We start from the raw sequence: 25129 nt of genomic DNA, 5'->3' as shown, positions 1-25129 counted from the left end.
GCAGTCTCAAAATCAGTTTCAGCATCAAATCTTACTTTTTAAACAAAAAAAAGAGAGATGAATTTAAGATTAAAATCAATACGGATGTTTTGTCAGGTTGGAATCGAATATTAGTGATTTTTTTTGGTGTGTGTACTGTAATGTTTTTATTTTCAGAGCACCTTATATCATGATGCAGTGACTGGCTGTGGATTTCATCGCTAGGCCTTCAGTAGTGCTATTTGAATCAATCCAGACTGAACAAAATGTGGTGTGGTTTACTATAAGTCCACTGGAGGGCACCATTAGCCAGAAAATAACTGACCAACCTTTCTTAATGATGAACGATTTTTTCTTGAAAAGCCCGTCGTGAAAATGGCGTCAACAGTAAATCTGCAACCAAATCCATTTCTTCTTCTCCTTAAATTAAATGCCCAAATACGAAAACACATTTGGAGGCAGCGCAACAGGGGAAACGTAATGAAAGGAAGCTGAAAGACAATTTGAAATAATTTAATGAGAATTTATGGACAAAATACAGGTAGCATCCGACTTACGACCACCCGTACTTATGACTATGAACTGCAGACCCTATTTTTTAAAATTTTAATTCTACGCCTGGCACCGCAACGCGCTAGCAGGCCGGAAACGCATATGACAATTTTATATTAGTAATAGCTATTAGCGAGCTATTAGCTCATATTATTTGTTATTTAGTTGTTGTTTTTTTTTTTTTTACTTTATGTTACTTCCAGGTTGAGTGAACGCTGGCGCGTGTGGCTGCCACTGCTCACCCGCAGAAAAAATATCCTGTGACTGTAGTGTCCTTGAGAGTTTTGAAAGGCGCTTATAAATGAAATGTATTATTATTATCTAGCTAGCTCGCTGGCTATCTCTTAGCTATCTATTCAGCTAGTTAGCTCTTAGCTAGCTAGGTGGCTGTCTTTTGGCTATCTATTAACTAGCTAGCTATCTGGCTATCTATTAGCTGTCAAATAGCTAGCTAGCTAGCTTTCGATCTATTTGAGTTATTCCGGGTTGAGTGAACGCTGGCGCGTGTGGCTGCCGCTGCTCACCCACAGAAAAACGGATCCAGTGACTGTAAAGTGACCTTGAGAGTTTTGAAAGGCGCTTAGAAATGAAATGTGTTATTATTATTATAACCGGCATCCGTGGTGACGAACATTGCGCGTCATTGGCTTGGCTCAACATCGTCACGGCGACAAGGAAAAGCTCGAATGGCTCGCGCGATCCGATTGGCCACGACGGATGAACTGGCCGCGATGACTCGCCGTGACATCATGTCGAAACAAGCGCCTGCAGAGGACGAACACGCTCACATGAAGGACGAGGCGGATACCCGACAAGTTAACGGCGACCGATCTGACACCCACCCTCGGTATCCATGACGACGCCTCCCGCTTCCTGGACGATGACGGCAGAGGCGGCGATGTCCCAACAGTGCATCCCCACGTGATAGTAGACGTCGGCGGCGCTGGTGGCCACTTGGCACATATCCACCGCCGCCGTGCCCAATGCGCGCACCCTGCAACGCTAACCGTTAGCGCTAACGCCATCGACACCCACGCGGGGCCTTCTCACCCGTGCACGGGCAGCTTGAGTAATGCCAGGATGTTGGAGGTCATGGTGGACAAGGCCAGGTCGTCGCGCTCCGCCCCGATTTCCGTGACCACCAGGCATTTGCTCACATCTGATTGGGGCAGACCATAATTTTTTTTTTTTAAACTCTCAACTGTTGTCATGACATCATCGAGTGCGGTGACCTTTCTGTTCCGAGACGCGTAGCCGGCGTCCGTTGCAATAGGCTCCTCCCCCTCGGCGAGCATAGTAAAGCTTTTGGTCCACGCAGCTCAACACGATTCCGAATTCCGTCTAAAGTTTGTGAGTCAGTCCGTCATCCGCGTTTGACCTTTGACCTCGACGGACACATAATTGCCGCTCACCTGCCTGTTGACGCAGAAGGCGATGGAAACGGCCACAAATGGAAACCTGACAGGAAGTGCACAAGTGTGAATTGATTGACGTTTGGATGAAAAGGACTAAAAGCTAGCTAGCTATTTGCTATCTATTTGCTATCTATTAGCTGGCTAGCTAGCTATATATTTTGCCTTCAACTGCCGTGATTAATTTTGCTCATCTGCTACCTAGCTAGCTATTTGCTGTCTATTATAATAATACATTTCATTTTTAAGCACCTTTCAAAACTCTCAAGGTCACTTTACAATTACAGGTGGGTGAGCAGTGGCAGCCACACGCGCCAGCGTTCACTCAACCCGGAAATAACTCAAATAGAATAGTAAGACAAATAGATAGAAAGCTAGCTAGCCAGCCAGATAGCTATTGTACGGTACAGAAAGGACTTAGCTATCTGGCTAGCTGGGTGGCTATCTTGCTAGCTTTCTCGCTAGCTATCTAGCTAGCTATCCATTAGCTTTCTCGCTAATTAGCTGTACTATCTATTAGCTATCTTTTAGAGATGTATTAGCTAGCTAGCTTTCTATCTATTTGAGTTACTTTTCGGGTTGAGTGAACGCTGGCGCGTGTGGCTTCCGCTGCTCACCCACAGAAAAAAAAACCATCCTGTGACTGTTAAGTGACCTTGAGAGTTTCGAAAGGCGCTGAAAAATGAAATGTATTATTATTATAGCTGGCTTGCTAGCTAGCTAGCTGGCTAACTATCTAGCTGGCTGGCTAGCTTGCTGTCTATTAGCTATCTGTTGGTTAGCAAGCTAGCTTTCTATCTATTTGAGTTACTTCCGGGTTTAGCTTTCTAACTAGCCAGCTATTAGCTATCTATTAGCCAGCTAGCTTTAAACTTATCCTGTGACTGTAAAGTCACCTCGAGAGTTTTGAAAGGCGCTTAGAAATGAAATGTATTATTATTATTATTATTACTATAGTGATGATGTCATCAAGGGGGCGGAGTCTCTTACCTGTGCACAAAATTGACAGTTCCGTCGATGGGGTCGATGATCCATGTGGGAAGATCCGTCAATTCTAAACGTTCGCCCGCCGCGACCGACTCCTCCCCGAGGAACCTGATGCCAAATAATAATAATAATAATAATTACAAAACAGGAACCTGCCGCCAATCAAACGTCAAATGAAATGGAGGCGGAGCCCAAAACAATCACATGACCCCCACATTTCTAAAAGGAGAAAGAAAATCTAACCTGTGTTGTGGATATTTGCGGGCGATGGCCGCTTTGAGGAATTTTTCCACCTTCACGTCACTTTGCGTCACCAAATCAGCCGCCGAACTTTTACAGGTGAACTCTTGACCCCGCTGCTCGTACGCCTCCATCACCAACTGCGTCCATGTCACCAAAAAAAAAAAGGGCCATTACAGACCCCGTTACTGATGACATCACATCAACAGATACGCCGAAAGATGTTGCAGAGGGTTCGTGTGTCAAAGGTCATACCTGACTGGCCTGTTTGGCCAGCGAGAGGCCAAAGTTCAAAGTTTCACTCCAGTCAGCGGCCATGATGAGGAAAAAGCTCACGACTTCTCAAATCGTCAGCTGCTCGTTTTATTTGCCCCCCCCCACATAACCAATCAGAACGCAGCGTCTTACTCATGCGACAGGGAACCAATCAAATATGTGTGGATGCACAAGCCCCGCCCCCATCCCCTTCCCATAACCATTGTCTTCCTCATGTGCGCATGTGTGTGTGTGCTTCATAGATATATTTTCATGTTTGAAATTGGGTTCCCACTGGGCAAATCTTTCACATAAATAGTCCCTTCCATGTTACAAAAACATGTATGTGTATGTGTTTAATGAATATATATTTTTTTCATTATTATAAATATGTATTTTTTTTCATGTTTGAAATTGGGTTCTCGAGGAAATTTCGCACACCTAGTCCCCATCATGTGTCAAAAACGTGTATGTGTGTGTATCATAAATATACCTTTTTCATGTTTGAATTTGGGTTCCCACAGGTCACATAGCTAGTCCCCACAATGCCTCAAAAACATGTATGTGTGTGTATTTTATGAATTTATTTTTATCATGTTTGAAATTGGGTTCCCACTGGGAAATTTTTAAGCACACCTAGTTCCCACCGTGTGGCAAAAATATGTATGTGTGCGTTTCATAAATATATTTTTTTTCATGTTGGAATTGGGTTCCCATGGGGCAAACATTTCACACAGCTAGTCCCCACAATGTCAGAAAAACATGTATATGTGTATTTTATAAATACATTTTTATCATGTTTGAAATTGGGTTCCCGTGGAGAAATACATTTTTTCACACACTTAGTCCCCATCATGTAGCAAAAACGTGTATGTGTATGAGTGTGATTAATAAATACTAAATGTATATTGTTTTTCATGTTTGAAATTGGGTTCCCACGGGGCAAATCATTCGCACACCTAGTCCTCACCATGTCTAAAAAACATGTATGTGTTTGATAAATATACTTTTTTCATGTTTCAAATTGGGTTCCCACAGAAAAATCTTTCGCACAGATTCCCCACCATGTATCAAAGACGTGTAAGTGTGTTTTTTTTTCTAAATATACATTTTTTCATGTTTAAAATTAGGTTTCCACAGGCAAATCTTTCACACACTTAGTCCCCACCATCTAGCAAAAACATGCGTGTGTGTGTGTTTCATAAATATATTGTAAAATTCCCTTGGCAGTTTTGAAAGGTACTTGTAAATAAAATGTCTTATTATTATTCTCCGATGTCCAAATCCTTTTGTCCCTTTCTGGCTATTTTGACCTTTCAGTGACTTACGGTGACATCACTATTTGCCTTATATTGCATTCAGTATGCACACTTGCTTCATTCTTTGTGTGTGTGTGTGTGTGTGTGTGTGTGTGTGTGTGTGTACACAAGTCTAGCTCACGTTTTTTTTTTGTTGAACTTGATCAAACTGAACATTTTCCTCCTAATGTCAACCAAAATGTCGGAGGTCATGACGGAGGAACGTGACCTTCTATCACTCAACAAACACTGCGATTGGCTCATTCGCACGATTAGATTTCCAGGTTGCTTAGGACACACAAACGAACAATGCGGATGTTTTAAAATTCATTTAATGAAGGACTTTTTTTTTTTTTTTTTGGGAAGAACGAATGGCAGCAGCCATTGGCCATTAAAGGTCTACGTTCATCGTCCCTTCTTGGTTTTCGCCACTTTCTCCTTCCTCTTCTTGACGTGTTTTGGTACTTTGGATTTCCTTTTTTCTCTCTGAGCTTCCTTCACAAGCTTCTTCTTCTCCTGAAACCAAAATCAGCCCGTTTGCTCATTTGCTCTAATACGTCCATCGTGGTCAAGTCGCAAAAAAAAATAAAAATTAAATCACCTTTTTGTCCAAAACGTCTGTATTGTCTCCAGGTGGCGACTGAGTGGCGTCGTCGTCGTCGTCTTCATCTTCTTCATCTTCCTCCTCCGACAAAGAAGAAGACCCGTCGTCCTCCAGCAGAGCCGGAACCTGCGGGACCGATTTGTTGTTAATAATAAAATGATAAAATAATTAAATACTGAAATACCAAAATAATAGAATAATAAAATAACACAATTAAATAAAATAAAATAATCAAATAATAAAATAGTGAAATACCTAAATAATAGAATAATAAAATAATAACATAATAACATAACATAATAAAATAATTTAAAAAAATATATATATAATAAATAATTTAATTTACAAGCGCCTTTATAAACACCCAAGGACACTTTATAATAAAATAAAATAATAAAAGAAAATAAAATAATACAATAATACAAAAATACAAAAATAAAACAATTAAATACTAAAATACTAAAACAATAAAATACTAAAATAGTGAAATACCTAAATAATACAATAATAGAATAATAAAATAATGTTGTAATACTGAATACTGAAAAAAATACTGAAATACCAAAATAATAGAATAATAAAATAACACAATAAAATAAAATAATTAAATAATAAAATAGTGAAATACCTAAATAATAGAATAAAATAATAACATAACATAATTCCTTGTGTGTTCTACATACTTGGCAATAAAGATGATTCTGATTCTGATAATAAAATAATAATAATAATAATAAATAATTTAATTTACAAGCGCCTTTCTGAACACCCAAGGACACTTTACAACAATAATAATAATAATAATTAAAAAAAATATATAATACTAAAATAATAAAATACTGAAATACCTAAATAATAAAATAATAGAATAGAATAATAAAATAATAACATAATAAAATAATTACAAATAATAATAATATGATACAATAAATAATTAAATTTACAAGCGCCTTTCTGAACACCCAAGGACACTTTACAATAATAATAATAATAATAATAATAATAATAATAATAATAAAATAATACAATAATAAAAAAAGTAAATACTGAAATAATAAAATACCTAAATAATACAATAGAATAATAAAATAATAACATAAAAAATAATAATAATAATGATACAATAAATAATTTAATTTACAAGCACCTTTCTGAACACCCAAGGACACTTTACAATAATAATAATAATAATAATAATAATAATAATAATAATAATAATAATACATTTCATTTCTAAGCGCCTTTCAAAACTCTCAAGGTCACTTTACAGTCACAGGATCGGTTTTTAAAACAACAGTACATAGAACAATAAAACTATGACTAAAATGATAAATAATAAAATAGCAGATTAAACTAGACCATGAATGTCAGTTTAAACAGGTGGGTTTTGTGGCATTTTGAGTGAAACGTCATCCTACCATCTGAACGCCAGAAAGATCCTTCTTCAGTCCCGTCAGCGTCTGATAAAGAACCTGAAGAGCCAGGATGAGAAAGTACGATTTTGATGACCAAAAGTGAAGATGGGAGGCGTCGCCGGCCGCCCGGCTCTACTCACGTTGTCGTGTTGCTGGCTAGCGGCCGTTTCCTCCTCCCTCATCTTGACCAGGTCAAAGTCTCGCTCGTAGTGGCTGACCTCGGTCAGCGTTCGTGGGATGTAAGCCTTCTTGAACACCTGATGGATTGGATTTACAGGGATACCTTGGTTTATGAACTTATTTGGTTCCAGACAGAATGTGTAAGGCGAAAAGTGTTTATCCCAAAAATTCATTTCCCATAGGAAACCATTAAAATGAGAATAATCCGTTCCCAGGTGCCCATAAAACATAATTTCCTGCTTTCTAATTTCCTAAGCCATAAAACTACACAACATTGTTACAAATATAACTTATTCTATGTATAATAAATGTGATATGGCATTATAATTAAAGAAAAAAAAACAGTACGGTATAATAAAGTGGTTTTATTTACCCTTGTGATGGTCGTTGATGGCTTGATGGAATGGAGTGGCCGCTTTCATCAGCATTAAACACTTGATGCGGAACGTAGCCTTCATCTTTGAACGTAGCCTTCTTCTTTCACCATCTTGAGGAATGATCCCTTGCGGGTGCTTTCTCTGCGATAATTTTACCTTGTTCCTCATCAATTGTGTTCTGTTAACTGTGTTGATATCTTTTTGCATCAAGTGTACAGATGGCTTGTGCGGGTTATTAGTGGAGTGATTGATGGGATATTTTAACCTTGCAGTCTACACTATGAAAAGTTGAAAAAACAAGTGAAAATTTCACTGTTTTCTATCCTTTTTCTCACTCTCTGTCGTCTCTAAAATTGTCATAAATTTAACGTTCGTAAACCAAAACGTTCGTAAGCCAAGGGGCTCATAAACAGATATTACTGTACCTTTATTCGTCCCGCAGTGGAGAAATTTACATTATACAGCAGCAAAGTGATGAAAGGAAGACGAAAGGAAAAGAAGAAGTAGAAAAATAAAATACAAGAGCTGCTGGAAATGCAAAGGCAGCCACTCTCGCGGCGCCATCTTGAAGTCAAAACAACAACAACAAAAAAACTCAATAACAAATCACCTCCTCGTCCACGCGGTCCTGATCGGAGCGCTCGGCCGATGTCCGCTCGGCCGCGATGACCATCATCTGTTTGCAACGATGGAAAAGGCGGTCAGGCGGTTTAAACGTCATCAGAGCTCAGTGACGGTGTTCCGGTTACGCACCTTCTCTAAATACTGGTCCATGTTGTGACAGGTGATTGACAGATCAGTGATGAAGTCAAAAAGCTCCCGGACGGTCATCACCGCCACGCCGCGCTTCCCGAAAAACTCTGAAATACAGTCAAGTGTTTGGTCCCAAACTTTTTGCAACAATTTCCTGCCACAGGAGGCGCTGCGACACTGCTGTCATCGAATCAATCATGTGTTCTTCCATCACGATTTGGTTCCGATTGACAAAATCCGACTTCAACGGACAGTTAGGACGGCGTTAAAAAAAATTGGAAACGTCCTGAGCACTCTCGAGGACTTGCACACTGCAAGAACCAAGACCAGGGCACGGGAAAAATCCTACTGGACCCTCCGCACCCTGCCCACCACCTTTTCCAGCTTCTCCTCCCCTCAGATTTTGGGGTAGCCCAGTGGAGGAAGCCCCACCCACTCACCATTAATATTGCTGCAGTCGTTGGACACTGCAAGAACCAAGACATGGGCACGGAAAAATCCAATTGGACCTTCTGCAACCTGCCCACTACCTTTTCCCTTCAGATTTCAGTGCAGGAAGTCACACTCACTCACCATTAACATTACTTCATTATTTAGACACTGCAAGAACCAAGACATGGACCCGGAAAATCCTACTGGACCCTACGCACCCTGCCCACCACCTTTTCCAGCTTCATCCTTCAGATTTGTGGAGGAAGCCCCGCCCACTCACCCTTAACATTATTGAAGTCTTTGGACACTGCAATAACCAAGATAAGGGTGTGGAAAAATCCCACTGGACCATGTGCATCCTGCCCACCACCTTTTCCAGCTTCAGATTTCAGGGGAGCCAAGTGGAGGAAGGCCCATCCACTCACCATTAACATTGCTGCAGTTTTTGGACACTGCAAAAACCAAGACATGGGTACGGAAAAAAAATCCTACTGGACCTTCCGCACCATGCCCACCACCTTTTCCAGCTTCTCCCTTCAGATTTCAGTGGAGGAAGCCCCGCCCACTCACCATTAATAATATGAATAGTACATTCCATTTCTAAGCCCTTTTCAAAAGGTCACTTTACAGTCACGGGAGTTTTTTTCTGTGGGTGAGCAGCGACGGCCACACGCGCCAGCGTTTACTCAACCCGGAAGCTAGCTAGCTAATAGCTAGTTAATATCTAGCTATCTAGATAGCTAACTAGACAGATAGCGAATAGACAGCTACCCAAAAAACCAGCTAATTAGTCAGATAGCTATTAGACAGAAAATAGATAGCTAGCCAGCTAGTTAGTTACATAGCTAATAGACAGAAAATAGCTAGCTAGCTAGCCAGCTAGTTAGTTAGATAGCTAACAGACAGCATTAACATTGCTGCAGTCTTAGGACACTGCAAGGCAAGGACGCTGAAAAATCTTACTGGACCCTCCGCACCCTGCCCACCACCTTTTCCCCTCAGATTTCAGTGGAGGAAGCCCCTCCCACTTACCATTAACATTGCTGCAGTCTTTCCGTAAGAAGTCGAGCGCGTGCGGGTGATCGTGTTCCACCGACTGCGACACGTCGATGATGTAAACTTGGCCGTGCTGATATCTGAAGCCAAAACGGGTAAAAAAAAAAAAAATTTCAAAACAAAAGCTCATCCATCAAAACGTCTCCGCCCCCTTTCTCGCCGTCCTTACAACATGTTGAACTCGCTGAGGTCGGCGTGAACCAATCGGGCCTGCTGGAACATTTTCCGCATGTTGTGAACCACCTCCAGGTAGAGCTCGCGGGCCTTCGATTCGGACAGGACGGCATTCTTCAGCAAGGGGGCGGGCCTGCAGCGACGAAGGCGGACGGACATGAGAGTGGTGACACGTTTTGTCGGAAAAAAAAAAAAAAAAATCCGCCGCGAGCCTCACGTGTCGTCTTTGCCGATGAAGCTCATTAGCAACACGTGGCTACGTAGCAGCAGCGGTTCCGGACTGGGGATTCCGGCCGTCTGCAATCTGAGAGCGTTTGGGATTGGTTAGCGGACGATTAAAGGACAACTCACACCTTCCGACAAGTTGCGTCCATCATTTGTAAAATCACTTCAAATGTCTTCTACTGAGCGCATTTTACAAAAATTTACGAATTTTTCGGTTTACGAACCTTAAATTTTGGAAAATTTTACCTTGGCATACGAACTATTTTTCGGGATACACCCGGAGCGCCATACTGAGCGATGTGTCGTTCGCAAACGAGCCCGTTCTCCTAACAAGAAAATGGCAGCCGACTGTTTTTGTCCTCTATTCCCCGCCCCCAGTCTTCGGTTAAATCCACGTGATTGGTCAAGAGCGCAGCAATGAGGGGAGGTGGTTTAAACATTAAAGAGACAGGCAGACGACAAAGAGAGAGTGAGAAAATGGATAGTAAACAGTGAAATTTGCATTCGTTTCAACTTTGATAGTCCAAAAGCAGAGTGTAGACTGCAAGGTTAAAATATCTCATCAATCAGGCTCCACAAATAACCCGCACAAGCCATCTGTACACTTGATGCAAAAAAGCTATCAACCCAGCTAAACAGAACACAATTGATGACTCAGGACAATAACACAAAGTAAGTAAGTAACACCATGTAGCCGCAGGGAGTAGTCCTCTGCTCCCCCGAGGGACCAATCATAGCAGTCAGGCACCACCAAATCTGGACAGTAGGGATATATATATATATATATATATATATATATATATATATAGGGATATATATACATAGGGACCAATCATAGCAGTCAGGCACCACCAAATCTGGACAGTAGGGATATATATATATATATATATATATATATATATATATATATATATATATATATATATATATATATATATATATATATATAGGGACGAAACTACCAGCAAAAGATTTTAGTTCGCTGACGAAGCCTCTTGGATAAGAAGTGAAACGTCCGACACCTTCAAAGAAGTACAGATGGCGGCTAAATAACGCGATGGTGAATCGTTGTGTGTTGCACCACTATTTGATACTAGTTGACACAAATTCCCAGCGGGCAAATCAGCCCATTTGCAACGGAGCTTGGGCGCCATCTTGTGCATTTTCCGGGACGCAACATTGGAGTCCAGACGCCTCAAAATGATACAGGAAGTACTTCTTTAATCAATTGCAAACATGTATGCTTTCCTCTTCAGAACTATTTGAATCATATTCATAACTGGATGAGTAACAAGAAAGCATCTTCTCCGAATCTGAACTCTCTTGAAGTCATTGTTTTGATTCTGGAGCAAGGCAGTTTGTGACCAAAAGTGACATCACAAATAAGGGGGCGGGACTTTCAGAAGTTTTTGCATTTGACTAAAAATATCAGCCTGCGTGTTTTGGGTTATTTAGATGCTATAAAACGTTTTTCTGATGTCAGTTAGGAAACAAAACAAAAAACGGTGTCGGTTGTCCTTTAAGAAAAGCCGTCACCTGATCAGGTTCCTCATCTCCTTCTCGGCCCACGTTCGCACCATCTTCCTGGGGTTGCCTTTGCAGTAACCGTGACGGAACCTGCGGGGCGAAAGCTTTCAGTCAAAGCAGTTCAACCCGATCTGAGCGCTAGCAACGGACGGCGCGCCACCTAAATTCGCCGCTGACGTATTTATCCCGGTCCTTGAAGTGCAGGATGGACGTCTTGTAGATTTTGATAGCTCGGCTGTCGCCGCTAGCTGTGCCGGCGTGGTAGACGTTAGCCTAGCGGGACGATCGCAATGAGAATGGACAGAATAGAAGTGAGCATATTTTAAAGTTTCATGCTGTGCTATGCTTAGTCGGCCGAACACAAGGCCCACAATGGAAGCTAGGAAAATCTGGGGTTATAAATCTATCGGTTCATTGAAAGGACACCCCATTGAAATGTCCAAGTTCTGTTAGTTTATGGATGTTGGTGCTTGGGAAGGAGATAATAATAATAATAATAATAATAATAATACATTTTATTTTTGAGCGCCTTTCAAAACTCCCAAGGTCACTTTGCAGTCACAAGATAAGTTTTTCTGTGGATGAGCAGCGGCAGCCACACGCGCCAGCGTTCACTCAACCCGGAAGTAACTCAAATAGATAGAAAGCTAGCTAGCTAATAGATAGCCAACTATATGGGTAGCTAGATAGCTAATAAATAGCTAGCTCGATAGCCAGCTAGCTAGCTATCATATGTATTATTATATTACAGCTAATAGATTGCTAGCTATCTAGCTAGCTAGATAGCTAGCTAGATAGTCTACGTTCTGTTGGTTTATGGATGTCGGTGCTTGGGAAGGAGATCTGACCTTGGGCGGAATTTAGAATTTGGTAAACTCCTGCACAGGAAGAGCTAATTAGCCAGGTTACAAATCTATCGGGTTCATGGAAAGGCCACCCATTAAAATGTCTAAGTTCTGTTGGTTTATGGATGGTGGTGATTGGGAAGGAGATCTGACCTTGGGCAGAATTCAAATTTGCATATACTGGCAATAAATCGCTCACTTCTTTCCCGGTGCTGATGCAACCGTTGATTTCCGAGATGATCCCACGAGTCAACATCTTGAAGAGGATCATTCGTGTTCTCGGATCTAAAACCTGCGCGACAAAATCGGTCATGCGCCGATCCAATGTTTGATTTTTCTCAAGAAAAGAATCTGGACGGTCATCGGTACCTGTTCCACGGTAGCCCGGTCCGATTTGTCCTTCACGCGGTACCTGCGACCGGTCAACGTATAAAAACAAACATATTCAATCAAGGTTAAACAATACAAATGCACGTCATGTTGACATACGTATCTGCATCCTTCTGCTTCTGCATCGTTGTCACTTTGTTGATTACAGAGTCTGCAAAATTGAGTTTTTCTGCAAATAAAGAAACGTGTGGGTGAAAGGAAAGGTTCCACGCCGCAATTGCGACTTCCCGTGTGAGTAATAATACTACTACTACTACTACTACTACTACTAATAATAATAATAATAATAATAATAATAATAATAATAATAATAATAATAATAATAATAATAATACATTTGATTTCTAAGCGCCTTTCAAAACTCTCAAGGTCACTTTACAGTCACAGGATCATTCTTTTCTGTCGGTGAGCAGCGGCAGCAACACGCGCCATCATTCACTCACCCTCGAGGTTACTCAAATAGATAGAAAGCTAGCTAGCTAGCTAATACACACAGCTTACAATCAGCTAGACAGCTAATAGCCAGCGACCGAGCTAATGGATAGCAAATAAATAGCAAATATAGTCAGATAGCTAACAGCTAGCCAGCCAGACAGTTTACAGTCAGCTAGACAGCTAATAGCTAGCCAGCTAGCTAATGGATAGCAAATAAATAGTAGCTCTCCAGATAGCCAACAGCTAGCCTGCCAGACAGCTTACAGTCAGCTAGACAGCTAATAATAATAATAACAAAAATCCATTTAATTTCGAAGCGCCTTTCAAAACTCTCAAGGTCACTTTACAGTCACAGGATCAGTTTTTCTGTGGGTGAGCGGCGGCAGACACACGCGCCAGTAGTCACTCAACCCAGAAGCAATAGATAGAAAGCTAGCTAGCTAATGGATAGCGAGCTAGATAGCTGATAGATAGCCAGCTAGATAGCTAATAGATAGCAAATTAGCTAGTTAGCTAGGTAGCCAGCTAGATAGCTAATCGATAACAAATCGTGCCGGCGACCTAATAGCTAGCTAATGGATAGCAAATAAATAGTAGATCTCCAGATAGCCAACAGCTAGCCAGACAGACAGCTTACAGTCAGCTAGACAGCTAATAGCTAGCTAGCTGGCTAATGGATAGCTTACCCAAGTTGATCTTGTGCTCAAATCTTCTCAGCGACCTGTCAGGGGTAGGCACCGAATTGGACAAATGCTGTTTGTTCGCCTAGTGGGGAAAAAAATAAATATAGCATGAGTGCCAACTGTCAATCATCACCATCCATCAACACACGGATATCAATTATCTCACCTGACCAACCATACTCCGGTTGTATCGTTTGGTCAGATCGCCTCCTGTGGCGGACCAAGCCCATGCATCATCATCGTCATCATCTTCATATTCATCGTCGTCGTCATCATCATCATCATTTTGCTTATGGCCGACTTGCTTGACATCTCGCGGGACGTCAAAGGCTTGGGATTGGCTGGAGTGTAGCATGTGACCAAAAAGACATTGTTGTTATTGGGGAAAAATAAGGAGGCACCAAAAAAGTCATCATATGTCCATGAAATTTATTATTATTCACAATAATGCTGTTAATTAGTAAAAACAAGAAAGTTCCGTGTCATGGTCAGAACATGACTAATCTACAATAATATATTATATTTAGTCAAATAGCTGTGTAGACACACGCCGAAAATAAACAGAATGGTCGGTAACATTTGTTACACACTTTACCCAACCAGAATAACTTGAAGTCATTAAGTGTGACGACAAAATTATTTATCAAAGCAAAGCGCAGTTTGAACAAACCGATCAAAAACACCAAGCGTGAAGGCAAAACAAAACAGTCGTGCGTCATTACCTGTTCTCGTCCTCTGCGTCATCAAACTGTCCAGGTACAGTGTCGACCACCAGCGCCATATGACGTCAAACTAATTAACGTGATGTTATCGATGGATCAGAAAAGTTACTTTTTGTGTTAATATTTCCTGTTGTGATCACAGCAGCCTCGTGTGCGATTAACTTCCGGGTATGATCACGTGACGACGACCCCCGAGAAAGACATGGCATCGTCATTGCTCAAGATCGCCCCCTGTTGGACAGGAGGTGTACGTTTCCAATGTGTTGTTTATGATAAAGAAACGTCAATCGTGGATTGTTATTTCGGAGAAATATTTGAAACAAAACAAACGAAACACGCCACTAATGACAAGAATAAAAACGTAATAGGGGGAGGAACAGGAAATTGTGTGGCGCTGGACTTCCGGTTGTTATTATTTCCCTTTTAAGTGGCCTAAACATGGTTGACGTTAAGATGAGCAGCAAAGCCCTTGTGTTATTTGTAATAAATAAACATCAATCGTAAGTGGTTATTTCAAATAAATACTTTAAATAAAAAAAGAAAACGAAACACACCACTTAAGACAGCAATAACAAAAACGAAAGAAGAGCAACAGGAAATGGCGTGGGGCTGGACTTCCGGTTGTTATTGGTTCCCGATTTAAGTTAATATGAGCAGCAAAACCCTTGTGTTGTTTGTAATAAAGAGACTTCAATCATGGGTGGTTATTTCAAATGAAAATGTATACTAAAAAACGAAACACACCACGAATGACAATAACAAAAACGAAAGAGCAACAGGAAATGGCGTAGGGCTGGACTTCCGGTTGTTATTCGTTCACGTTTGAGCGGCCCAAACGTGGTTTAAATTAAGATGAGCAACAAAACCTTACTTCACTGCGAATCGTCTTCTCTGCGACACCCCAAAAACAGACTGAGCGCGCATTTGAAGCAGTTGCCGTTCAACTACAAGGTTTGAAGCTAACTCGTTTGTCACGTGGGTTTGCTGTTGCACGAGAAACTGCATCTTTCTAAAAAGTATCTATCTTAAAATAAGAGCACACGACGAGTCAAGATCCTCTCACGTCAAAGCTTTCCATGCGTTCTAAAATAACACATGACATCACAATTTTGTTGTGTATTGAATTAGCAGTTACTTTCTGCGTTGCAGCCATGACGACTCCCCAAAAAATAAACAGCGTTTCCGGATTGCTTGCGCGCCGGTCAAGTGTTATTTATGTATTTGTGCAGGCGACTGTTCTCCTCCCGGATTGCGGCTGTGCTCCTTCTGAACTCGACGCAACGTTAAGAAGTTTCCAAAATTTCTACCTGGTCCGGAATCTTCCTCTCTATGAACTTCTGGACAAACACCTCGGCCGTGGTATGCGCTTGTCACGTGTCATCTCATGTCACATGACCAGATTCACGTCTTATTGACATGTGTGCGGTTAATTCAGGAAGCGTGTGCGGCTTGTCCTACAAAACTCGCATTGAGGAAGACAACTGTGCTTTCATCAAAGCAAATGGTAATAAGAGTTCAGGAATATGGTTATGTGGAGATTTGTGGTAAACATGGCTGACTTGTGTGTATTTGTAGGACATTTGTGTCTGTCGCTGGACAAAGACTCCTATGAGGTGTTGGGCATGGAAGGAAAAGCGTGTAAACCAAAGTCCAGCCGATACGGTGTGTAGCGCTTCTCCAGAGTATCAGCATAATAATAATAATACATTTAATTTCTAAGCGCCTTTCAAAATAGATAGCTAGGTCTTCACTCAACCCGGAAGTAACTCAAATAGAAAGCTAGCTAGCTAACAGATAGCTAGCTAGGTCTTCACTCAACCTGGAAGTAACTCAGATAGAAAGCTAGCTAGCTAATACACAGCAAAGTAACTCAGATAGAACGCTATCTAGCTAATAGATAGCTAGCTAGGCCTTCACTCAACCTGGAAGTAACTCAGATAGAAAGCTGGCTATCTAATAGACAGCTAACTAACTCAGATAGAAAGCTAGCTAGCTAACAGATAGCTAGTTAGGCTGTCACTCAACCCAGAAGTAACTGAGATAGAAAGCTAGCTAGCTCATAGACAGCTAATAGATAGCTAAGTAACATGGATAGAAAGCGAGCTAGGTAATAGATAGCGAACAGATAGCTCGCTAGGCCTTTACTCAACCCGGAAGTAACTCAGATAGAAATCTAGCTAGCTAATAGACAGCTTATAGATAGCTAAGTAACTCAGATAGAAAGCTAGCTAGCTAATAGATAGCTAACAGATAGCGAGCTAGGTCTTCACTCATCCCGGAAGTAACTCAGATAGAAGGAGAGCTAGCTAGTAGATAGCTAAGTAACTCAGGTAGAAAGCTAGCTAGCTAATAGATAGCTAACAGATAGCTAGCTAGATCTTCACTCAACCCAGAAGTAACTCAGACAGAAAGCTAGCTAGCTAATACACAGCTAATAGATAGCTAGTGAGGCCTTCACTCAACGCGGAAGTAACTCAGATCATGGTGGCTTGAACGCATTCGTTGTGGAAATTTGTGAGTGTTAGCCTAGCATGCTAATATTTGAATTCTTCGCAGTGGTCAGCGTGGATTTGAATGACAAAAGCATGGCTCCCGGCAGGCCGGGCTACCAGCGTCTATTAAGCGGTCTGACCACACGCCTCCCGTTGAAGATGGAATTTTTGTTGGCGCCTGCTTCAGGTGACTTCCTGTCACGTTAGCATCATGCATATTTGACAAGCCAACGCGCATTTTTGCCACGCTAGTTGATGTGCGCAGGAAATCCGGAGGCGCTGCAGCCGCTACTATCAAAGTACAAGTGGTCACGGCACACACCCGAGGTCAGCCGTCGCCTCCTGACCCATTTAAGCCGTCCCGACCCCCTGACTTGTGACCTGCGCTCCTATGACCCCTTTGACCTCCTGGAGTGGCTCGGGGCCATCCAAGCAGACATCAGCTGGTGAGGGGGCGTGGCCAGCGCTCTTTTGTTAGGTGATTCCATTGACCTGCCATTTTGTCGTTTCCAGCGACAACCCCGCTGATGACTTCCTGTCTTCCTTGGCGTGCCCTCATCTGTCCACCCAATCTTGTCAGAGCTCGTTTCTTCTTGAGGTGCGCGGTCTGTTGCTTCCCCAGAACATTTTGACGCTGGTCAACCAGCTCAGGTAAGCTAAGAAAGTCCTCCAGTGGGTTTTTGGACCGCCAATCATTCACCTTTCCTTGTTTATATTACAGCCAGTTTCTGGAGCGTCCCCTTTCGCCACCCTGGGCGGCCATGACGGTTTATGGCTTTAGGGACAATCTGCACGTGCACGAGCGACACTTTTACACGCTGCTACTTTTCCCTGACCAGAGTTACTCGCTGCACTTGGCCACGCCTGCCACCTGACCACACCGACGTCTTTTTTGGAAAATATTGCAGTTTTTCCTCAGTTACAAAAGTCATTTTTTGATGGGGTGGATTGACTTTGGTACAGGGCATCTTTTATTTTGGTAAATAAATGGACTTTGGTTTTATAAAGGCGTGTTGTCAATGGTCATTTATTTTTTTTTTTTACAAAAGGTGGAGGTGAGCCGATTTAAAGCCTAGTGATGGTAAAATGAGGCCTCACGAAGCTTCATGAGACCTCATTTGTTCCATGATGCCATCTTGTGGAAAATACAGGTAATTACGCCAAAAAAATAGGATACAGTGATACCTTAGCTTATGAACTTAATTGGTTCCCAGACAGTGTGTAAGGCGAAAAGTATGTATCCCAAAAAATAATTTCCCATAGGAAACCATTAAAATGAGAATAATCCGTTCCCAGATCCCCATAAAACATAATTTTCTACTTTCTAATTTCCTAAGCCTTAAAACTACACAAAATATACCTTATTTTATGTATAATAAATGTGCTATGGTATTATAATTAAAGAAATGAACTGTACTGTATAATAAAGTGGTTTTATTTACCTTTGTGATGGTCATTGATGGCTTGATGGAATGGAGTGGAGTTCATCAGCATTAAACACTTGATGAGGAGTGTACAGCTGGCTTGTGCGGGTTATTTGTGGAGCCTGATTGATGGGATATTTTAACCTTGCAGTCTACACTCTGCCTTTGAAGTATCAAAGTTGAAACTCCCTCACCGTCGTCTGCCTGTCTCTAATGTTTAAACCACCTCCCCTCACTGCTGCGTTCTTGACAAATCACGTGCTTTAAACGGAGACTGGGGCGGGGAATAGAGGACAAAAACAGTCGGCTGCCATTTTGTTATTAGAAGAACGACATCACTCATTGAGGCAGCTCCGCGTGTATCCTGAAAAAAGTTTGTATGCCAAGGTAAAATTTTCATAAATGTAACGTTCGTAAGCCAAGGGGTTCGTAAACCGACGTATCACTGTATTCATTTCACCTTTTTGGGCATCATCTGATGTAAATTGAAACATGAGTACTGCCGATACTCTTCTCCCTGTTTATCGATGAAAAGGTTTCTTCAGCCGTCATCTGTACTTTTTTTCAAGGTGTCGGACGTTTCGCTTCTTATCCCTGTTTATATAGCAATATAGAAAAAGGTACAAATATGTCCTTCGTATTGTTAGAAAATGTCCTCTTAGTTTCATAATCAACTAAGACACGTCCAAACATGGAGTCGGACTCCCTGTCGGGGGGGAAAGTTCAGGTGAGCAGATCGTTTAGCCTCAAGCAAATATGACTCATAACTTACTTTCCATTTGCACGTAAAAAGATTTCGTCCAATCCAGTCATAGAAGCACAAAGAGGTTCGAGGTACAGGTCCTAGTAGAGCTCTTTGCTTCTATGCAGGTGCTGCAAGATGGCGTCGGTTCCTTGGGATGAGCTCCAAATTCTTTTTAAGGCTTCGCACTCGCGCTCGTTGGTTTGCTCCAGAGAACTTCGGCTGGAGTTCCTCATCAAGGCTTTGGATTCCCGTAAGACCTGAGATGCATAGAAAAACAAGACAGGTTAAAATTCTGTGGGGATCTGCATGCGCTTGATAAGCTTTTATTGAAGTAAGAAATATTTGCGAAAACGTCATTAGTCTAACACACAGGTGTCCAAGTCAAGGCACGGGGGCCAAATCTGGCCCACGACATCATTTTATTCGGCCCGCGAAAGCAAATCAAGCATGCTAAGTGCAATTTTGCTTGCTGAAGTCCAAAGCAAAATTGCAAATTTTCCCATGTAAAATAAAATTAAGTATTTTTTGTAATATGTAATGTAATGTAATATGTGGAGGGGGTGAAACATTCTAATGGTTTCCCCAAATTCAATATGGCCCCCCGAGAGGCAACCGTAACTAAAATGTAGCCTGCAGCAAAAAACGACTGTTCTACAAAAAAGCAACATGTCAAAGCGATGAGAAGAAAGGAGCGTCAGCGTAGAGCGCCGATACGTATGAGGAACTGTGTCGCGGCTTGGAATTGAAGTGGATTTACGTGGGATAGGAGACGTGAGACAATCTCGTTTCGTCAATGTTTGATACATGCTTCATGTTTGCTTTCAACATTTAGCTTGTAGGAGACTTGCACATTTCACCATGACGTCCCCGATCCACTGGTGAAAATGATGCTTTGATTCCCTCCTCTATCATCTAGAACTGCTTCATACATCAAAGAGGGTGCAGAAAGTGCTTAATATTGAACGACTATGTCTTTCAATATTATTATTATCATATTTTGTTATTTGTTTTTTTTTGTTCTTTTGACTTCAAGATGGCGCCGCGAAAGCGGCTGCCTTTACAGTAGCTCCTGTATTTTGTTTTTCTACCTCTTCCTTTCCCCTTTATAACGTTGCTGCTGTGAAATGTAATTTATTTTATTATATTTTATGTATTATTGTATCTATGCTTGCCGGTGACTGTAAAGTTTCCTTGAGAGTTTTGAAAGGTATTATTATTATTATTATTGTGCCCTTGAGAGCTTTGAAAGGCGCTTGAAATAAAATGTATTATTATTATTATTATGATTATTATTATTGATATAAATGTAAAATTCCCCACTGCGAGATTAATAAAGGCGAATCCAATGTCAGCGTATGCGCACGCGTTTGCGGATAGACTCACGAGAGAGTCGACGGTGACCAGTTCTTTAATACGCAGCATCACTTCCTGCGTGAAGGTTCCCGGCCAGAGAACCTGCGAGACCAAACCTTTGGAACACGCCTCCTGTGCCGTCAACTTCCTGCCACTCAGGAGCATCTCGTTAGCCTGCGAGGAAAATGAACAGTCAGTATAGCGTGAGCTAGCAAAAAAAAAAAGTTACAATTTCACAACTGTGCCCTTGACTACACTTTTTTTGGGTCATATTTTGTTTATGTAATAGATAGCAAATAGACAAGTAGCTAGGTAGCTAGCCAGATAGCAAATAACTAGCTAGGTCGATACCAGATAGCTAGGTTGAGTAGCGGCGGCCACACGCGGCAGCGATCACTCAACCCGGAAGTAACTCAAATACATAGGAAGCTAGCTAATATATAACTAATAGCTAGCCAGCTAGATAGCGAGACAGAAAGATAGCTAATAGCTAGCTAGATAGCCAATAAATAGCCAGCTAGACAGATAACAGATAGCAAATAGTTAGCTGTCAAACTGGTTATCTCGCTGGCTAAATCTTAGCTATCTAGCTGGCTATTAGCTATCTATAAAGCTACCTAGCTAGCTATCTATTTGCTATGTATTAGCTGTCTGGCTGGCTATATTTTAGCTGTCTAGGTGGCTATGAGCTATCTATGTGGCTAGCTATCAAGCTGGCTAGCTATTAGCTATATAATAGCTAGCTTTCTATCTATTTGAGTTACTTCCGGCTTGAGTGAACGGTGGCGCGTGTGGCTGCCGCTGCTCACCCACAGAAAAAGCTATCCTGTGACTGTAAAGTCAACTTGAGAGTTTTGAAAGACGCTTATAAATGCAATGTATTATTATTATTAATAATAATATTATTATTATTAAAAAGGCAGGATACCAACCGAAGGGGGGCCCATGATACGGGGGAAGGTAAAGGAGGAGCAGGCGTCAGGAGTCTGCCCGTACGCGGCGTAGGGCGTCTGGAACCAAGCCTTCTCATTGGCCCACACTACGTCGCACAGTGGCAAGATGGCGGCGCCCAGGCCCACCGCCGGGCCGTTGACGGCGGCCACGATGGGCTTGCGGAACTGGATGAAGGTGTTGACGAACGTCCTGAAGGCAGACACACACACGTGCTCACGTCATTTGGCTAGCTCCCAAAAGTCAGGAAACATGTCACGTTGAACACTTTCCAACGTTAGCTAGTCAGCGGACATCTTGTGGAAATGATGGAATAACGAGTTTTCGCAAACTATGATTGGCTACTCACTAGCCAATCATAGTTGGCAAAAACTCTGATCGCAAGCCGCTAGTGACCAGAGCTAGCGGCTGTATCGGTAGCGAGCTGCATAAGTAAATATACTGTATATATACTCTTCCATATTGCTAGGTAACAGCAGCGGCTAACAAAGTGCCTTGTGCTTCGATACGAGCAAAGTGTATGACACGAGGCAATTCAAAGGAAAGCTAGCTAAACGAAAGCCAGTTAAACGAAAGCTAGCTAAACGAAAGACAGCTAAACGAAAGCCAGCTAAACGAAATCAAGCTAAACGAAATCAAGCTAAACGAAAGCCAGCTAAACGAAAGCCAGCTAAACGAAATCAAGCTAAACGAAAGCTAGCTAAACGAAACCCAGCTAAAAGAAAGCAAGCTAAACGAAAGCTAGCTAAACGAAAGCCAGCTAAACGAAAGCCAGCTCAACGAAAGCCAACTCAACGAAAGCCAGCTAGACGAAAGCTAGCTCAACAAAAGCCAGCTAAACGAAAGCTAGCTAAACGAAAGCCAGCTAAACGAAATCAAGCTAAACGAAAGCAAGCTAATCGAAAGCCAGCTAAACGAAACCCAGCTAAAAGAAAGCCAGCTAAAAGAAAGCAAGCTCAACGAAAGCCAGCTAAACGAAAGCAAGCTAAACGAAATCAAGCTAAACGAAATCAAGCTAAACGAAAGCCAGCTAAAAGAAAGCAAGCTAAACGAAAGCCAGCTAAACGAAAGCAAGCTAAACAAAAGCCAGCTAAACGAAAGCTAGCTAAACGAAATCATCTAAACAAAAGCCAGCTAAACGAAATCAAGCTAAACGAAATCAAGCTAAACGAAAGCCAGCTAAACGAAATCCAGCTAAACGAAATCAAGCTAAACGAAATCAAGCTAAACGAAATCAAGCTAAACGAAAGCCAGCTAAACGAAAGCTAGCTAAGGCTTTTAGCTTTAGCTCCTGTCATCCGTGAGGCTAGCTTTCGTTTGAATTTACTTTTCTCGTAGATGCAACGCCAGCGACTCAGTTGTGCTTGAACAATACAATACAATACAATACAATACAATACAATACAATACAATACATATAGATTTATGTTGCTCTGTGTAAATGTGCAACTACTTACCTGATAGTTTCGGCCATCTTGACGCTTTCCTTCTTCCTGTCGTCCGTGAGGCGTCGGACCAAGTGGACCAAGTCCAGTCCGCAGCAGAAGAAGCCGCCGACAGCTCCCAGGAGTACCAACTTGCTGTCGTCGGACGCCGCCGTCGCCATGGCGCTCTGGATCTCCTTCATCACCTGCGTCGACAACCGCGGCGAATGTGAAAAAGGCGACGACGCCACGGTGGTCCGCGCGAGAGCGTGCGGACCTCGGGGTTAAGCGTATTGTTTTCCGAGCTCTTCGTGGACAGCAGGATGTGCGTGAAGCCATCTTGTTTCTTGACCACGATATCGCGGTAGCGGTAGGCGCTTTCCGTCTGTCGCACGCTGAAACGCAAGCGTTTGTCGAACGCGCCGCGCTCCTCCGGACGTCGCTTGACCGGGGCACCCGACGTCACGGTAAGTGCAGTGGTCAGGCCCGGGCCGGGGTCCTCCGTCGTCCCTGGAGCGCCTAAGCGGATTCAAAGTAGGTCAGTTGATCGAATATACAAACATATACAGTGATACCTTGGCTTACGAACTTAATTGGTTCCCAGACAGAGTGTGTAAGGCGAAAAGTGTGTATCCCAAAAATTAATGTCCCATCGGAAACCATTAAAACTCCCGGGTTGAGTGAACGCTGGCGCGTGTGGCTGCCGCTGCTCACACAAAGAAAAACTTATCCTGTGACTGTAAAGTGACCTTGAGAGTTTTGAAAGGCGCTTATAAATGAAATTGATTTTTATTATGTACTCTGATTTATTATTATTATTATTATTATTATTACCTGATCCATTGAGGCCTTGCGTGACGGGCGTGGCGCTGTGGACACGCGACCTGATCCCCATACGGGCTCTCAGTTCTCCTGGAGCCAGCTGCACGCCGGCCGGTTGCTCCAGGGCCACCTCAGGAGGGACGTCGTGGGCATCGCGTGCGCCGCCATCCGTGTTGCGAGTCGCCTCGCTCGGCGCCGCTTCGCTGGGCGACGCCTCACTGGGCGACTCTCCAGCATCCAGTTGGCTGTTCATGGGGCTTCTAGGGACAAGGATCTTGATTCCGCTTTTGGACAAGTCCAAGCTACGGCGGGCTGGTCCTATCAGGGGCGTTGGCATTGAGGGCACCAATGAAGGGAGGACTAACTTTGGGGGTGCTGGCATGACCATCAATGAGGAGTTCGACTGGTCCGAAATGGGGAGAAGCCGCCCAACATGGGCAAGTGGGCTGCACGGGTTGTCGTGGGTGGGGGTGGCGCACAGGTAGCGACGAGTGGACCGTAAAAGGGTCGCGTCTCTAAGGCGCCGGTTGAAGTCGTGTACATACGGCATGCACGTCGTTAGGTTGACTTCCGGCTCCCACGTGTCGCTTTCGCAGCCGTAGCCTCGCCAGCGGACCAGGTACTCCGTCCGTCCCTTCCGGTTCTTCCTCTTGTCCACGATCCGCTCCACCTGTGGGGCAACACGCAGCCCCTTTTTGTTCAAATACAAACATATTATAATTTCAAAACATAGTTCAAGTGTCCCACGCCGTGTGCCCGAACGCATATCACGACATGTAGTTGACAAAACGTCATTCCGCGGCGACTCGTCAACTTTTCTCAAGTTGGCCCGTGTTACACGTTAGCTCGCGTTAGCATGTTAGCGTCACCTCGTAGAAGTCTTCCGTTGCCATGGGGACGGCGTACCAATGCCGACAAGTTTCTGGAGGGACGTCAGCGGGTCGCCAGCATGAAGAACGGCCGGCGGCTCCGCTGTGTCGGGACCTTTAAATCGTATCGACGACCACTTTTGGGGAGGCAACTCAGCTAGCTCTTAGCTAGTTGTTTGCCTTTTGTCTCCAGGAAGCGTCAGTGCGAAACGTCCACTTTCAGAATAAAAGTCTTCGTTCATGGGAAAAGTTTTTTGTCTTTTGTTTTGAAAGAGATGAATGTAGCGCTCAAGAAGTAGGCTGCTCGTAAATCATTCTGTGGCATTTTTAATTTAAAAAAAGCAATTACATCTTCTTCTTTTCCTTTCAGCTTTTCCCCTCAGGGGTCGCCACAGCGAATCAATGTCCTTTATCTATCTCGGTTTTGTGCATCCTCTTCTCTCACACCAGCTAAAAAAGCAATTACATCATGTAGGTATATTCATCTATACTGTATATCTATGTAATG

The 25129-nt window shown here is 42.7% G+C and overlaps 4 protein-coding genes across 6 annotated transcripts; 1 reads left to right on the top strand and 3 right to left on the bottom strand.

Moving 5' to 3' along the window:
* Positions 1–200: 200 nt before the first annotated feature.
* LOC148891102 (inositol monophosphatase 1-like) lies at positions 201–3538 on the bottom strand. Its single transcript, XM_089008044.1, has 8 exons — positions 3426–3538; positions 3174–3310; positions 2934–3038; positions 1944–1989; positions 1764–1872; positions 1582–1690; positions 1374–1525; positions 201–1296 (listed from the first exon to the last, which is right to left on the bottom strand). Exons 1-8 carry the CDS (start codon positions 3486–3488, stop codon positions 1172–1174), a joined length of 846 nt encoding a protein of 281 aa, XP_088864170.1. The 5' UTR covers positions 3489–3538; the 3' UTR covers positions 201–1171.
* Positions 3539–5037: 1499 nt separating this feature from the next.
* Positions 5038–14838, bottom strand: riok1 (RIO kinase 1 (yeast)). The gene is made up of 17 exons (XM_089008977.1): positions 14542–14838; positions 13986–14160; positions 13823–13901; positions 12801–12870; positions 12681–12723; positions 12511–12603; positions 11627–11739; positions 11476–11556; positions 9932–10018; positions 9710–9847; positions 9517–9620; positions 8053–8159; positions 7910–7975; positions 6883–6999; positions 6746–6799; positions 5325–5453; positions 5038–5239 (listed from the first exon to the last, which is right to left on the bottom strand). The coding sequence occupies exons 1-17, from the start codon at positions 14598–14600 to the stop codon at positions 5129–5131; spliced, it is 1626 nt and encodes a 541-aa protein (XP_088865103.1). The 5' UTR covers positions 14601–14838; the 3' UTR covers positions 5038–5128.
* Positions 14839–15328: 490 nt separating this feature from the next.
* On the top strand, positions 15329–18041 carry rpp40 (ribonuclease P/MRP 40 subunit). The gene is made up of 8 exons (XM_089009227.1): positions 15329–15492; positions 15771–15900; positions 15977–16045; positions 16117–16203; positions 17098–17220; positions 17299–17479; positions 17547–17684; positions 17755–18041. The coding sequence occupies exons 1-8, from the start codon at positions 15394–15396 to the stop codon at positions 17906–17908; spliced, it is 981 nt and encodes a 326-aa protein (XP_088865353.1). The 5' UTR covers positions 15329–15393; the 3' UTR covers positions 17909–18041.
* Positions 18042–18044: 3 nt separating this feature from the next.
* On the bottom strand, positions 18045–24835 carry cdyl (chromodomain Y like). 3 transcript variants are annotated; one of them, XR_016116545.1, is made up of 8 exons: positions 24622–24835; positions 23765–24443; positions 23208–23449; positions 22964–23136; positions 21488–21698; positions 20586–20729; positions 19230–19459; positions 18045–19163 (listed from the first exon to the last, which is right to left on the bottom strand). XR_016116545.1 is itself a non-coding variant. In XM_089009221.1 (7 exons), exons 1-7 carry the CDS (start codon positions 24643–24645, stop codon positions 19301–19303), a joined length of 1632 nt encoding a protein of 543 aa, XP_088865347.1. In that variant the 5' UTR covers positions 24646–24834; the 3' UTR covers positions 18045–19300. The 3 variants fall into 3 exon arrangements, 2 of the variants coding, with proteins under 2 accessions (XP_088865347.1, XP_088865348.1); XM_089009221.1 differs by having other exon boundaries at positions 18045–19459; positions 24622–24834; XM_089009222.1 differs by having other exon boundaries at positions 18045–19459; positions 23765–24422; positions 24622–24834.
* Between the last annotated feature and the right edge of the window lie 294 nt (positions 24836–25129).

The sequence above is a fragment of the Hippocampus bargibanti genome, linkage group LG11 (assembly GCF_051943395.1).
Source record: "Hippocampus bargibanti isolate YZ-2025 linkage group LG11, ASM5194339v1, whole genome shotgun sequence".
In the NCBI taxonomy this organism is placed as follows: Eukaryota; Metazoa; Chordata; class Actinopteri; order Syngnathiformes; family Syngnathidae; genus Hippocampus; species Hippocampus bargibanti.
This window is presented reverse-complemented; position numbering and strand designations above follow the sequence as displayed.